The 17,474-nt window shown below is 35.3% G+C and overlaps 1 protein-coding gene across 2 annotated transcripts in view; it reads right to left on the bottom strand.

Moving 5' to 3' along the window:
- The window catches only part of EDIL3 (EGF like and discoidin domains 3), a 374,627-nt gene that overhangs the window by 225,624 nt on the left and 131,529 nt on the right, over window positions 1-17,474 (bottom strand). The window contains exon 3 of one of the 2 annotated variants that reach the window (XM_004420388.3): window positions 7,993-8,022. The exons of the other annotated variant lie outside the window; for it this stretch is intronic. Coding sequence (XP_004420445.2) covers window positions 7,993-8,022 — 30 coding nt within the window. The remainder of the gene's footprint in view (window positions 1-7,992; window positions 8,023-17,474) is intronic. 2 annotated transcript variants of the gene reach the window in all.

Below are 17,474 nucleotides of genomic sequence, written 5' to 3'. Positions count from 1 at the left end.
CTTTAAAGTAAGAATGAGCACAGCATATATGAGTTGGAATAGAGGAGACTGTCCTGCCTCCTAGGGAGAAGAAACATGAGTGTGATGGGTCATATAAACCAGGCACAGGTTTCACGGAGTGGTATGAAAGTATGCCTTAAGGGATCAGTTTTTATTGGTTCCCTCATTTCCAGTATAAGAATAAAATTAGTGTGAATCAATAGTTTTATCTCTCAACCTCCCACCACCCACCCAAATGTCAAGGAGCATAGAGTAATTGGATGATATAAACAAAGGATACTGAAAAAAATCAGTCTGAAGACTCAAGTTACTTAAAAATATGTTAATCATCTCCCTCTTCTATAGCTCTATGAAGTCTCAGAAATCTTGAAAGTTAGACAACTTGCTTGAGCATTCTGCCTAAAGAATATCAGATTAAGGATTGGCATATGGTAGGAACTCAACATGGATTAGAATTTTCAGTGGTTTCTTTGTGATCTTGTAAATACAACAATGTGTTTAGATAGGTAAAGATGCAGCATATTAAAATTCTGGGGAAAAAAAGACTCTCTTTACTTTCTAATCATTCTTACTTTAGCTTTGTTTATATTAGTACCTTAGCACTTGCACAATTCCTCTCAATAGAGTTTTAAATAGTAAGTTATGGGATGAAACAGTTTCAGAGGGCCTCAGTCTCAGACAGGTATCATTAGTCTTTTGAAAAACATCTAAAGCCTTGGCACAAACCTTTGGCTGATATGTACAGTGGTTTTTACTTTGTTTTTATTTTTAAGAACTGCATTTTTCACTCTTTTTCAAGAGCCTCTACTAAGCTTTCAAAACAAACAACAATGTTGTAATATATTATTTGATTTGGATAAATATCTTTAAAACAAAAGGTGTATCCCAAGAATACTATACCCAGGTACATTTTATTTTATTTTTAAATGTCTTACTCATAAAAATCTACCATCTATGCAGCTTTGAAAATAAAATCACTCCAAAATGTCTGTGAGATTAATGAGACATGAATTGATAACAAGGCAATAATGAGGAAGGTATTATACAAAAAAATTGAGGCCCCTTTCTTATTCCTCTTGGAGTCCAAACTCAGGAAGCCCAGCGGCCCTGCAGGCCTGGCAGGCCCTGAGTGTAGGCCCTGCCCTCCGCGCTGCCTCCCTCCACTGAGCCCACCCACTCCACCCTCGCCCAGCTCTAGATTGTGGTTCTTGCCAGGTTTGGTGTTTCTTAAAATCACTCCTGCAGTTTCCACCCAGTAATTACTAACAATGGCTAGATTATTGACACCATTAGGACACCACACTAAAAGAATTACTAAGCAAAACTTATTTTATTCTACTGCAACAAAAGCAGAAAAACAAAAATCAATGTGATGGCCTTTTTCTCTGCCAAGGGATTTAAGTGATTATAAAGCATCTTTCAGATTCCTATCAAATTAGTGTTATCCTTTTATTTATTTCTTTCTTAAATTGGGAAATATATCTGTCATTACCCCTCTCTTTATATCATCATCCAAGGAAGAACTGTGTATGTTCTTGGGTTAACGATGCGTTAAAATCAGTATCAAATCAGGATGGCTTAATTTATTCATTAATTCAATCATACAACAAATATTTACTAAGCATCTCCCTTGTACCAAACAATTGTTCCAGCAGCTGGGGAGTCAGTAGTGAATAAAATAGACCAAAAAAACAACCTCAGGTTGTTTACACTCAGCCGGGATAGACAATAAACAAGCTATGTTCATAGAGTGTGCAGACAGGTGCTAACATTAAAAATAAAGCAGAGCAGAGACCGTGACAAGGTAGAGAAGGTGTGACCCTATTAGAGACAAAGAGAGGCCTTTCTGCAAAGGCATCTTTGGGTCAAGACATGAGGATGTGATGGAGTAGTCATGCAGATACCCACAGGCTCTCTGTGATGGTCAAACTTTATGTGTCCAATTGGCTAGGCTATGGTGCCCAGTGCTTGGTCAGAATACTAGTCTAGATGTTGCTGTAAAGGTATTTTGTCAGTGTGATTAACATCTACAATTAGTTGACTTTAAGTAAAGTGGATTACCCTCCATAGTGTGGGTGGGCCTCATCCAATCAGTTGAAGGCTTTAAGAGCAAAAATTGAGGTTTCCCTGAGAAGAAAGAACTTTGCCTCAGATGGTAACATAGAAATCCTGCCTGTATGTACAGCCGGCCGGCCTGCCCTACAAATTTCGGACTTGCCAGCCTCCACAATTGTGTAAGCCAATTGTTGAAAATAAATCTCTATTTGATATATTTCAATATATACATATATCCTTTTGGTTCTGCTTTTCTGGAGAACTTTGACTAATACACTCTTCTTTTCCATTTATATATATTTAATATTTTTTTAAAATTTTGATGTTTTTCCAGTACTTGATCTTAACATTAATTTGGGTTTCATTTTTGGTTTTCCTCCCACCATTCTAAAGGTCAACAGCACAAAATCTAACTATTATTAATGGAAATAATATCATGAAATTTCTACAAACATTAAATCAAAATTTGATTTACACCTCTGGAGTTATTTTTCAACACTATGATGGAGGTGAGTTTCAAAAAGTTAAATTTTTAATGTTATAGCAACATATACAAAGACTAAGTCACTTATTTTTTCCAAGCTTAAAAAATCTAACTACATTTGAAGGCCATTCTCTAATATTTTAAACATAAAATTGTTGTGTTTTGGCTATAAGTTCATGATAAAAAATTTTTTCTTTAATAAGATAATAGCCTGAGGTAACAACTAATGACGTTATTTAATGCTCTTAGGAATTTTCTGGCTAATGCAATTTAACATGACTGTCACTTTTTGAAATGTGAAAGAGGACTATTATAGTCAGCAGCACCTAAAAAACAGGGCTGAGTAAATTTAGTAGTTTCTGTAGAAACAGATCATTGAAGCACAAGGGAAAGATCAGTTCAATGCAGATGATGCACAGACAGTTTTGGCAAGCGTGAAAAATATGTTTACGCACATGAGAAGAAAACAAAGTATATAGTGAAGCTGAGATTCTAAAAGTCACAGTGTATAACACTGCAAATACAAAAATGGACTTTAGTATTACTGAGATGTGCACCAAGTTTATTTCTTCACAGTCAGATCTCCAGGAATTTTAATAAAATAATATGAAAAACATACCAAAGTGTAGGAGAAAAGCTAAGAAGATACTTGAAAGTGACAAAGAAGTGTTGTGATGGTTGCTTCCTGTTGGCTTTACTGATCATTGACCTAGTGTGCACTTCCCCCTTCCTCTTCCCATGGAGCACCCTGATTCTTGTTCATGTATCTGTCCCTCAGCCACACAGCTCATGGTCTGGAGACAAAGTGAAAATCAGCCTCATCTCCAGGGGAGGAGCTCGACTGGCTGGTTGTTTTAGCGTTGGCAGAAGGGATCTAAGCTCGTCCAATTAGAGTGGATCTTGGGACCCTTGCCTTGAAAGCTGGGGAACAAAAGTCATTTCCTTGTCCTCTGGACATGGATACAGAGGCATACAGCCACAGTAGCTGTTGGCAGACATATCACCACCACAAGGGAAACCAGTTTGAAGATGAAGATAAATTTTACACCACAGAAGACAGAGAGGAAAGATCGGGGTAAGAAAAACAAAAACCAGATTTGGAGGGACATCATTGAGCTCCTCCTTGTCAATTCTGTGAGCCAATATAATCCTTTATTATTTAAGCAACATTGAGTTGACTTTTCTGTTACAACTGAAAGAATCATGTCACAATACATAATAACTGTTTTGTAAAGCACATAGACAACAGTATCGTTATAATCAGTTTATGTAGCCTCTCCCTATGATGAAATCTAAATAAAAACTGAATGAAAATTGGATTTGTGCAGCATGGGAGAAGCAACCACTGACTTAACTTTGTTAAAGAGTGTTATTTTATAAAATTTAGTCTTAATATAATATGATCACCTCTCAAAAGTCGTGAACTGATCTGATTTCAAAGTTGTAACCTGACTGTATTTCACACCTACAGATAGACACACACACACACAGTCTTAATATTTGCAAATCTTTGGTTTTCAAGGCATATTTATTAGACCAAAGTCTGATGAACATAATAGCACAGCTCTGAGACTATAAGGGAGTAACTGATGTTGCAATCTCATAAACAGATTCTGAAGGAAATTTCAAAAGAGTTTCCAAAAATTATCTGAGCAATAGCAACATAATTGGATTACACATATCACTTCTAAAGGTAACTCATTTGTAGGTACAGTATCTGTTATGGCCACTTGAAAAATTATGAATCTCATTAGTTTGTAAGATCTTGGGATATGAGCTAGCTTGAAGGAATTTCTTGTATAGTTCACGGACGTGTTTTTATACTCAATGAAATAAGATGTTTAAATACCTGAACATAAAACTCATGTAAGATAAATAAAAAGAAGCTTCTGGCAGTTACAGAAACAGGTGTTAGGTGAAACTGCCCTAGTAATTCAGATGCTACAAAACATGTTCCTTTAGGCTAATGCATCCCATCAGAACATTCAGAGTTGGAAATGATTACCAAGCGGATGCTCCATATTCAATAAGGGGATATATCCCCACGAGGAGAAATGCAGATGTGATGTGTTATGCAGCCCCTCTGCAAATCAACACAAAAAAGCACTTATTAAGCACTTGCTTTTTGCGTGACAATTTAGAGGTTCAAATAAGAAAAATTAGGCATATTTGAAAAAATAACTGAAGATAGAATGAAGCATAAAAATATTCTAAACAGAATTATATGTGAACAGAGTGGAGGGATCACTTATCTGTTTTAATGATGGCAGTCATGATAATTCTATATACAAGGCAAATCAAATATGCTCTCTTGTAAAGAGAAAAGCCTATATCATTTTGCAGCATTATAACACAGGTAAAACACTATCTAATATCTCATTAATTTTCTCAGAGTTATATTTTCTGTATTCCTGATTTGTTCATACTAGATTTTATTTGAGATATAAACCTATTATTTTCTTTAAAAATAGTTCCAAACAATGAGAATTTGTCATGATTATTGAATTATAATTAATCTTATTCTGTGTACCTATGGGGTAAAAACAACCTAGATTTGTTATATAATATCTATAATTGCAAGCATTTAATAAATAGTATCATTCAGTAGTAGTATCCATTAAGGACCTACATGCTTAGATAAATCATGTATAGAGTTGTTTTAAGGAATAATAATTTTTAATTTATAATACATACATTAACAACTAGCAGTCAGGAGCCTGTGACTACTTGGCAGCAAAAAACACCCTCATTTACTTTATTATTTCTTCTACCAGTGAAGTTTGAGGAGTAGGAGATCTTCTATTAGAAAAATTAAAATTATTTAATTTAAAGAAATTAAAGTATGTATCTGAAGAGGTTCTTGCCCAGTTATGCTGTGAATCTGAAGGAATAATATGCATCTGATAAAGATATCAGGTAGGGACATCTGAAAGTTTAATTCAGATACAATTTCGGGGGCAAAAAAAAGATTGCATTTCACTAACAATTTAAACAGAATGGAGAAATAACAGGAAAAAAAGATAAATTAAAGGAGGACCACAAAATGAGTCTGAGCTTAGAAAAGATCATTCTAGATAAATTCTGTTGATGGAAGGAGATGAGAGTAAAAAACAGAGAATATTAATCTCATGTTAAATAAATACATTATGGATAACAGTTTTAAAGAAAAGATATATTTTAATAAATATTACTGAAAAAGATACATAAACAGAATAATAAATATTCAATTAAGAAAAATAATTGTTGAAAAACTTGGGGGCAAGAGGTACCAAAAAGGAATAAAAAAATCATAATCCATTTTCCACAACTAAGTCTTTACAAATCTCATAATACTTTGTCAAAGAAAGCTTTTAATACAACTACACGATACTACTCTTTTTAGTATAAACTTTGATAAGATTAAAAGGAAAACATTTGGCTCCCACTGGCAGTTTTTATATAAAAGGAGCGTCTGCTTTACCAAATGACAAATTTTCTCAATTTTAATATAATCTGTATTTGAAATTATTTAGTTAAAATATTCCTTAAGAATAGATTTGTTCTATTCTAAAAGTCTGTGCTAAAATCACAACAAAAACATCTGATCATATCTGAAAGCAAAAATATTTTTAAAACATAATTTAAATTCTATGATGTTCAGATCACTCTAGTGTAAAATAAATATTTGGAGAAAAAATGTTCAGTTTCATTTACCAAAAGACCTTCTTAGTAAGCAGAGGCATTATTAAAATAACTTTAGAATAAGAAAATTACACCAATAAATAGTTATGTTGTACTTAAATATAGTTTACATTAGGTTAAAATTAATCTTTATCATGCAAAAAATAATAACTCTTTTGCAATGGCACCAAAATTCCTCGGCAGGCAATATAGCAAAGTGGAGGGTGTAAGAGCATAAGAAGAGTGAGACTAGGCTAGAAAAGCAGAGGGGCTCCCAAGAATTTATACTCTCACAAAGAGAAAATTCAGTTAAGGTTGAGAGCTACATATAGGGTCTTGCGACAACCCTGTAAACACAAAAGCCTGAAGTCAGGGCAAAAGGACGTCAGAAACTAAGCAGAGGAGACTGAACAACAGATGAGTTTGCTGCTGAGTCACGTGATTAGGTTGCTCCTAAAAATAGGCTACACAATACTGACTAGGGTGGGAGAAATGATTGAGAGTTCTTATCCAATCAGGTTATAAACTAACGATATTATGAAAGGGAAACATTAATTGAGAGTTCATCTAATTCTGTGATTCCATTACCAAGGCAATTATAATTATAATAAATATCATACAATATGGCACCCTTGGAGTTTATCAAAGATATTTGGAAGGTGTCTGTTTCATTTTCATCCAATGAATTTTTGATCTTTTGAACTTAACTCTTACAGATAAAAATCCCTGCCCGGTTTTGGAGGGAGGTAGAAATCAAGAAGTCTTACGCCAGTTGAACTAAGTTAGGTCTATGAATTGAATTGACTCTACCTTATACCTGCGTTCCAATGACCGTGCTAGATTCCCCCCTTCCTATAAAATCAAGCCTTGTCTTGTCTATTAGTTTCAATAACCATTTCCCACTCTTGTCTCTCTGGCCTAACTCCTTTCTTCAATTACTAGCCTAGGAAGGAATCTATCTAATATTGAGGTCTGGTCTTTTCCCTTCAGACCAGCCTCTACCTGCTACATCTCAGGGCTTGACCCCTTTTTCCTGATGTTGCTGGTCTGCTAGCCTAGGCCTTTTATTAATTGCTAATCTGATCAGCTGTGCTGCCCATTATCGTTATAAATGTGTCTGGTTGTTAGACTTCTGGCATTTCTCTTTGACCCACTCCACTGTCCTAGAACCACGTTGAAAACACCACTTCTTCTCTACCATTTGCATTCTTCACGTACTTAGTTCAGGCCTGAGCCTGTGCTTGATAAATGCCCATTAGCTGGATGAGGAACAGAGCCATGATGCGAGGTTTCAGTATCATTAAGCTATAACTGTGAAAATTATTTTTTAAAATAGAGTGAGGCAATAACATAATTTTTATCCTTAAACTTAAATGAATATCATGTTCAATGTTGATTATATATTTGATTATGCAGTGTTCTATCATGGAAGGTCATACTTCTGAAAGCACATTTTATCATTTTCCTCTTTCATTCTCATTTTATTATTTTTCAGAATTTTTCTCAATGTTTTAATTTTCCAATTTTCCTTATTCTTTAATGTTGAAGTGATATTTTATTATATTTTCCTCTGTGATAGTTCATTTTCAATTCTTTTCTCTTTTTATTCAAAACTCTTAACAAACTATTGAGTTTGGGACAGCATAATGGGCTCAAGAAACCAAGAAGTAATTAAATAAAATTGTGCCATTTTTCTGGTTGAAATTTGAAAAAATACACTTCAAAGGGTTGAGTCTCCATTATTAAGGGCATTAAATTAAATAGGAATAATCTTTACAGCATAGGAACTTTACCTGCTGAAGTCGGCTCTTCTTCATCTGATGCTGTGTTAAGAGGAAAAGAGGCAATGCGGGGATGGGGGGGAAGGGGAGAGAGGGAGAGAGGGAGAGAAAGAGAAAAAGATATTGAGATTGAACATAAATATATTTCACATTTCCAAACAGTGACTACAAGTCCCTGATTTGTAATTTTATTTTTACCTTAGAAAGCTGTCATTAGATAAGTAGATAATGATAGATTAATGGGTATTTACATTAAACTAAAATTTACTCTTATACTTTAAAATATGTATTAGAAAAAACCATTCAGTTGTCTGAATTTGATTTTCTTTTCCTTTTGCAAACAAGATTGACCTTATATAGTTTGAATGTAAATTATAATTATTATAAATAATATTGTTTAAAAATATAAGTTGTATATAACCTATAAATACCCCACCATCACTACTTTGTGGGAATTTTCTATTAGCAAAGAGGAATTAAAAGGCATTGTTGACAGTCAAAAATTTTGTTCCATGAGGTAGAATTTATGAACATGATAGGGGTTATTAAACCTTAGAGAGACTCAGAATCACTTTCAGTGTTGGTTAAACATGAAGATTCTAGCTGCCCCCTTCTCCGTCACACACAAACACACTCACTCAAGTGTACCACACACTTCAGGATTCGGTAGTAGTGATTATTATTACATATTATTATTATAATAAAATTATTATTACTTTATATATTATTATAAAAGGAAAGGCCACAACATGAAAACACAACTTCATGCTAAAGCAGTGGTTCACAACCCTGAATCTATATTAGAACGACAAACTCTGGACCCCACCTCAAACCAAGTAAGTCAGAATCTCTTTCAACGGTATTGACTTGTAGCCAGAATCGGGACTTTACTAGGTAATATCAATATAAGGTAATAAGAACTGTAACTCATTAAGGTGTGAGTCATTTTAAGAGGGAGGGATTTTTGAGAGCAGGAAGAGTCCTGTGTGTACGTGTGGGAGAGAGCATGGTGGGTTACAGGAGCGAAAAAAAGAGTTTCTCTGAAGCAGCTTCACAGCTTTACCTAGAATCCAGCTCCTCACCTATCTCCTAACAGACACAGTCTGTGAGGAGGTATTTCTGCTCTGTGCACAAGCGCAGCTCACCCAGAATATTACCACTGAATTATATGACACGAGCCAGTACTATTTCATTTGATTCATGAAGTTTTAAAATAAAAATTTACTCAGCTGAATTGCTTATAAAGGAGCTTTGTTCCCAGGTGATTCGTTAATCAAGGTATCACTGTGTACCCAGGGAGCAGTCCCCACTCTTTTCCGTTAAGGTTACATCTGCCTAGAGTACACGTTAGACAAGCTCACTCTGTGTCCTGACAGTATTTTCCTCTCACACTGTTTGGCTTGTCTCCTTGGCACATAAAAAGAAACGGAGAGAGCAAACAGTTGGCATGCGTGGCATGGAGAACATAAATATTTAAAAAGCTGTTTGTGCTTTATCATGTCCAAAATATATCATAACATGTTCAAAGAGGAAAACTGTCGGTAGCTTCCAGGAATTCTCTTTTAGGAAAATACCACAGGGGCTTGCAGAAGTGCTCACATAGATGGGTTGTTGTTAGTGAAAGTCTGGAGGTTCAAAAAGGAAAAAAAACCTTACACTTATGGCTGCTCACTTTATGTGTGTGAACTCAATTTACAAAGCAACCAATGAGATGAAAATTACTTTCATTTGATAGATGAAGATGCAGAGGTTCAGAGTGACTGAGCAATTTGTCTAAGGTCAATTTGAATTTGAGGTCATGTCAATGTGACTTTAAAACCAACCTCTTTCCATTATGCCTTACGGTCTCACACAGTGCTAATTCAGTACCCACTTAGCGAGAAGGGGGAAAAGGAAGAAACGGTCATGGAATGAGGACTGCCTAGATCCCTGATAATGTTAGTCGGACTTAAGCACAAAGGGGGAAAAAACTGGATTTGGGGGCTGGGAGAGAAATCCCTTTAAGAATGAACTTCTCCCTTGGAAACTTTTTCCAGTCTCTTACAATCCAGGACAGACAAGGTAGGTGACATCCTGACTATGTGGTTAAATAAAACATCCTAAGCATGCGAAGCCTAAGGAAGAAAGATTAGAAGTGCTAAGATTTTATTTCTCCGTTATATATGGATAAGCAAGAAATTTTAGGAAAAAACTAGCAAGCACAGAAGTAAAGACAATTCCAAATTTACAGGAATCATAGAAATTAGAATGTCATAAAACCAAAGACCCTGATGCAAGCAGTGTGCTGATCTACACCTGAGCCTGTAACACCTGAAAGCATCTTTGTAACAAATTGATAATATTAGGGTCAGCAGGTAGACAAGTTTGCACAGAAGTGGTGTTTCCTTGTAATATGTAGATATCACTAACCAATATTCATACCACTAAAATAGACACACACACTCACAAAAGCACCTACACGAGGGTTAGTACTGGTGTTAATTCACTGTTTCAGTTATCTCTGGCAAAGACGGCTTTGCAGGCTAACTGCATTACCAAACAAAGCATCGTGAACTATTAACAGGTGGCAGCAACCCAATTAAAAAATGGGCAAAAGACCTGAACAGACATTTCTCCAAAGAAGATATACAGATGGCCAAGAGACACATGAAAAGATGTTCAAAATCACTAACTATCAGAGAAATGCAAATCAAAACTACAATGAGATATCACCTCACGCCCGTCAGAATGGCTATAATTAACAAGACAGGAAACAACATGTGTTGGAGAGGATGTGGAGAGAAGGGAACTCTCATACACTGCTGGTGGGAGTGCAAACTGGTGCAGCCACTATGGAAAACAGTATGGAGATTCCTCAAAAAATCAGCGATAGAACTACCATATGATCCAGCTATTCCACTGTTGGGTATTTATCCAAAGAACTTGAAAACACCAATTTGCAAAGGTACATGCACCCCTGTGTTCATTGCAGCCTTATTCACGATAGCCAAGACTTGGAAGCAACCTAAGTGCCCATCAAGGGACGAATGGATAAAGAAGCTGTGGTATATATACACAATGGAATACTACTCAGCCATAAGAAACGACGAAATCCAGCCATTTGTGACAACATGGATGGACATTGAGGGTATAATGCAAAGTGAAATAAGTCAGAGGGAGAAGGCCAAATACCGTATGATTTCCTTCATTAAGAAGTAGATAATAACAACAATAAACAAACACATAGGGACAGAGATTGGATTGGTGGTTACCAGAGGGGAAGGGGGGAGGGAGGAGGGTGAAAGGGATAATTCGGTACATGTGTGTGGTGATGGGTTGTAATTAGTATTTTGGTGGTGAACATGATGTAGTCCATGCAGAAATAGAAGTACAATGATGTACACCTGAAATTTTTGCAATGTTATAAACCAATGTTACTGCAATAAACAAACTCCTTGAGCCATCAAAAACAAAAAAAAAAAAAAAAAAGAAAAAAATAAATAGCACCAGTCATTCTCCACAAAAAAAAAAAACAGGTGGCAGCTAGAGCCCCAGAAGTACAAAGAAGCTTCAAAGTGAGCATTAGTGGCCTACTTAGTGACATTTAAGTGAAATAAGTATCACAGAAGATAATGTCACGCTACCCAAATCATTCTTCACTCTTCCTATTTGCTTCTTAGAATTCATGAAATCAGCAAATCAAAACATATATATAAAAGTCTGTGTCACATGCAAGTCCCTCTAATTAAAACACATGCACCAAGCAAAACAAAAATAAACTAACAAGTAACTCTGTATTGCTCTGCCTGGTCAAAATGTAGAAAGATGTACTAGAATTGTGGCAATGGTAGGAAAACAGACAATAAAAATACGTGTCTGATGTACAGCATTGAGCTAAGTGTGGTCCTCTCATTGCCTGTAACAGAATCACTCTGGATGTTTGTTAAAATGCTCCAGATCGACTGAATTCGAATTTTAGGTGTTAGCTCTGGTTTCTGCATTTTTAAAAACCTCGGCGGTTGACTATAATGCTGCGAATTAGGACTCTACTCATCAAAGTTTGTTACCGTGAGAAAGAGCCATGGGTCCAGCTGCTGGGACTGCAGCAGAAAAGGAGCAGGCTTACAGGAAACCCTGCCATGTATACTGTGCGTGCTTCCCCAGCTTTCAATGCTCTTTCTCTTGTAACATCTTCAGGTTTATTTGGATATCTATATCAACAAATCCTCAAAATCCTTGAGATTTAGAGAAGTCTGTATCTCAGAACTAAGTAAATCTTTTCCCTTTTCCCGGCCACAGTTATCGGTCTGGGTGGGTATATGACCCATCTGGGACAACGATGTGCAAGGACAGGTTTGTGCGTGTTTGGGTGAAGAGAGGCTCTGGGAAAGGAAACTTCCTCATTCTTCCTGACAAAGTGTCTGGAACTAACCCTTTCTCTCTCTCCTTTGGATGAGAACGAGGAAGTCTGCGGCCCCAGCAGTAAGTAGGCAGACATCTTGCAACCGTGATAGGAGCCAACTTTAGAAAGAAGCCAATCCTGCGCAGAGGCAGAGTGGAGAAACAGAAAAAAATTAGAGTAGTGGTGATATTGTTGAGCCACTGAATCATATCCTGACCTAACTCTGGACTTCTAGTTCTGAGGAAAAATACTTCCACTTTATTGTTTCTCTAGTTTGAGTGGAGCTTTCTCTTATTTGCAACTAAATGGCATTCTGCTACAACCCTAAGCAGTTTTGTTGTTCCCGTTTAACATGTATTAGAATGCATAAGGAATTAACTCTTTCTGAAGCAGGTGAGACCAGAAGTACACACCAGCTAGGGCTGTGCTCTCAGAGAACAGCTGGACTGTCAGCGCTTAAGTCTTCCATGGAGCGCACCACCACACTTTGCTACAATAAACCTATTCTTCTGTTTTCAAGTTGGTCACTGCTTTTCAGGACAGTCTGGCAGTGCATGTGGTCATGAACTGGGTTGATGCTCTGGAGGAGAGTAAGCATCCTGCAGACTTCCTTCCCTTCCTTCTTTTCTCCCTCCCTCCTTTCCTCCTTTGTTCCACAGGATCTACTGTCAAGTACAATAACTACCCAAACCCAGTAGGCCGTGTATTACCTGAAATACATATGATATTAAAACACACATACTTCTTCATTGGACAGGCTCTAATCTCTCCATGTGGTCTCAACAATACTTATATCTCCTGTTTTTGTTTGTCTTATCCTCAGGTGTTTTCAGTAAACTTTTAGAACTTGGAAAGTCCATTCATTCAAAACAATTCTATACCCAACGTGGCTCACCATCAAATAGGAAAAGCTCATTATGAAATATATAAAATACATTCCTCAGCATATTATAATCTATTTTACATATGGATGTTACTCAATTCATAATGACTTATGGATCATTTTGTTTGCTATCTTACAAATCTAGTTAATTATGCACTAAATATGCTTTGCGAGTACACAGTTCTGTATGTAATTCATTATTTCCACAAGCAAAGAAACAAGAAATATATATTCTTAAACTCTGAAAATATTTTAGAATATTTTCTTGAACTGTCGTCATGCAAAAATAACAATGATGCTATTTATGAATGATTATTCATGCCTGCCCAGATGTTTAATGCTATAAGTGTGTGTATGTGTGTGATTACTAAGACAAAGAAGAGTAAATTATCATTTCAAATTCGTGAACTCAACCATTTAAGTAGGTTGTGGAGTTGCCTCTGGAAGTATTCAGAGAAGTATTTAGAGAGAGATTTTGGTTTATATGGTCTTTGTTTTATTGTTTGTTTGTTCAGTTGGCCAATGGTTCAATGTGGACGTGCCTCAGACTCAAAAGTTGCCATTACCATCTTCTTCCTTGCAAGAGCATGAAGAGGAGTATTAGTCTCTCCTGGCCAAAGACCTCAGACAGCTTACGATGGGGTCAATTCCACACTCTCAGAACTGTGGAGTATTTGGGTCACAGTGAGGAGCAGCACAATTGTATTTGCACATAAAATATTCAGGGAATTACAAAGTCTTCTCTATTCTATCTGTCTTTTACATGCATTTTGATTCCTGTGCTAGATTTGGAGGATGACATCTATTTGAATATAGTTAATAATATATAATACATAAAATATAATTATGTACACATGCAGTTAGTATATAAGTATATGTTTATCTGTATGTTGATTAGTCTCTCCTATTAAACTAGGAGTTTCATGAGGGCAGGGTTGTGCCTTTTTTGCTCACCATTATATCTACAGTTTTTAGGATTGTCCCTACAGCACTGTAGGGCTCAATAAATATTTGTCAAAAGAAAGAAAATAATATGGATAGATATTTAATACATTCCTCTGTGTTACTCGATGAAATTCAGCTGCTTCATTATGCTATATTACTAGACTTACCGAAGAGAAAGCCTACATCGTCATCTATGTTTCAGTTAAATAAATCTATATATAATTAAATATATTATAATTTGTATAATTATATGTAGGCATAAAAATCAGATTTTGTTTCTTGGCGCAGGAGAGGAAAAGAATTATGGTTGGAAAAAAATGGTTGTTCTAATAACCATTTGATCATATCATGAAAAAATAAATTTGATGTTAAACTAACTCAAAAATCATCAAACTATAGTTTGTTAATTAAAAAGATTCACTAAAATAGAACCACCAAACGCACTTTCTATGTCTAGTAGTGATATAGCTCACACGGGTTTTACAAGCTACTTATACATTGAATCATGTTAACAGCAATTAGCAGTGCATTTGTGATTTTCTCATTTTAGAAAGAGGCACAAATGGAGAAAACAATAAAGAATGAATGGAAGCTTTGGTTTCATTTTTTGCCACTGAGTGAAAAAAAAAACACACATATTTTATAAAACTAAGCCAGAATGTTGGGAAGCTAGGAAGTAATATGACTCAGTTAGCCTACATTCATATCCAAGCTAGTATTCAAGAGACTTTGGGGACATAATTGGGACACATTTTTCTACTTAAAGGAAGCACTAAAGATTTTTAAGCTAGGCGGTTTGACATTACAAAGGCCTTGTAATTCAATATATCATGCATCTACTCAATTATCTTCAAATATCTTTTGTTTATTCAATGTGCCCTCCCTCCCTATCCAAATTCATCCCATTCTTTGCAGACTGAATTCAAGTCTCACCGCCCTCAATTCTTTAGTATTTATTTCAGTTTCCCGATTTACGTATTTATTCCCTTCCAACTCCCACTGGCTTTTAAACTATAACTTAAAGCCAGTTCTAAAAAAGAAATGGCAATAATATTTTCCAGTTTTGTTCCCAAGCTGGACATTATCCACTATTCTTTTGAGGGCAATACTTATGTTTTACTTTTGTATAATGCACATAATTGGTGCTGAGTAAATATTTTTAGAAAGCGATCCAATTTTACAGATGAGAAAATGAAGTCCAGTAAGTGAATTTAACAGTTGTTTTTACATTATTGTGAGCCATGTAAAGCAAGGATTGGCAATTAAACCTAAGATAGCCTAAGAAAATTCATGGGCAAATAGAAGGAAGAAACTTGTAAGGGATAAAGCAGATCAGAAGTTAATAGAAATGATTGCTCAGATTTGTCAATTTCCAATAAAATTAATTCATAATCTTTTTGAAAATTTAATATAGCAGAGGGAGAATAATTCTACAACGAGAATGCTGCTTAATTTGAGTAGGGAAGCAATAAAGCTGAGGTCACTTGTTCACCATATGTGAATTTCAGATGGTCATAGCACCTGTATTATTCTGTTTGACAGCAACTGACAGAAGGATGCTGACAGCATCAGGCTTATGTTCTACGGATTTCTGCTTTATTTATAAGTGGGAGACTGTACACTTCAACCTCAATTCATTTCCGTAAGTCTGGACAAATCAGCTAATCTAAAAAGCAAATCTGTTAAAACCAAAAGAACAAAAAACTGAAAAAGTAATGGATAGATCAGCAATATTGGCACAATTCTCAGTGACAGCATCCACTTAAGGAAACCACAGAATCATTGCACATAAAATGTTAATGCCAGAAGAGATCTTGTGATTAAGGGTGTTGGCAAAATATCCATTGTTAAAATGGCTTAAGGTTTGCATTAGAAAATAAAAGTATATTTATTAAATCATCTAAATTACCAACTAAAAACTCACCTCGATCAATTTTAAAGTAAAACTATTTAAACATCAGACTAAATATACATATATAATATATTAATAATTAAATATTCATTTATAATATAATAAAAATGAGGATTATACAATACATGCTGTTCTATAACTTGCTTTTTCATTAATATATTGCACATATTTTTCCATGTCAATATAATCAGTAAATATGGACAGTATTGAATAATATTTTATTTTATTGCCATATCATAATGTATTTAACTAAGTCTCTATCAAATGATATTTGGATGGACTCAGGGGTTCTTTCTCACAAATATTTCAATGAGTAATCAGACTCCATTTGAATAGTGGTAGAAACATGAAACAAAAATAAATGACCAATTCATTTCATTAAATAAATAGGAGCCCATAATCCTAAACACAATATAAAACATTCACTTTTTACAAATAAAGCTTTTAAATGATCTTCTTTTCTATGCCAACAGCCTATCTTTAGTAATAAGCTTCTTAACTACATTGGACAATTTATGTTTGTGCTTCCTGTGAAAGTTACTCTCTTGCAATAGTTACCGTTAGCGGAGATCAAGTAAAATTTCCAATGTCCCATGTCCACGGAGCACAAGACTCAGAGACAAAGAAATGGCTGAGCCCTGTGCTTGGACAGACGCAGCCTTAGGGTGACTAATGGGTTTCCCTGCCCATCACTCCCGACCCCACTGGGGATGTTCAGGGTTCAATACTGAATATTCTGTACCTCCTGGGACATAAATAATATAAAATTTCAATGTTTTTTAAAACTAAATGGTTACTAATTGAAGACAGAAATTTACTTTATTACAAAATCTTGGCTTATAATTATAGTCCGTGTGTGTGTATACAAGCCAGTATTTAATACGTTACAGTTATTTCCAACAAGACATTTTTACCACTTTTAAAATTTGTGAAGCCTTTTAGTAAAATATCTTTCTTTTTTCATTTCTCATATTCCAAAGAGGAATTTAGAAATTTTATGATAGCTTTGAAATGATGGATTCCCAAAATATAGATCCACACATTTGGCTTAATTAAAATATCTTTTGAAACTCAAAAGATGAAGGGAAAAAACCAGTGGGCATGTCTAATGTGAAGAGAGCTGAGATATTTCTGGTGGATCTGTCTCTTTCTTTTTTGTGAAGGGGAATGATTTTTTTGTGCAGTTTGAACTCGTCCCAAGGACACTAACCATAAGAGAGAAAGCACAGCCTCTGCCTGCCTGTATAGAACTCGGCTAATCACATGTGCCACTGACTTAGTCAGCAGTGAGTTAATGACCGCTATAGAGGATTTTTTTTCCTGTCTGTTAAAATAGAAGCTAAAATTAAATGCTTTTTTTTCGGAACCATTAG

This window comes from Ceratotherium simum, chromosome 4 (assembly GCF_057802395.1).
Source record: "Ceratotherium simum simum isolate JZ-2026a chromosome 4, ASM5780239v1, whole genome shotgun sequence".
Taxonomy (NCBI): domain Eukaryota; kingdom Metazoa; phylum Chordata; class Mammalia; order Perissodactyla; family Rhinocerotidae; genus Ceratotherium; species Ceratotherium simum.
The sequence above is the reverse complement of the archived record's forward strand: the minus strand, read 5'-3'. Positions and strand labels throughout refer to the sequence as shown.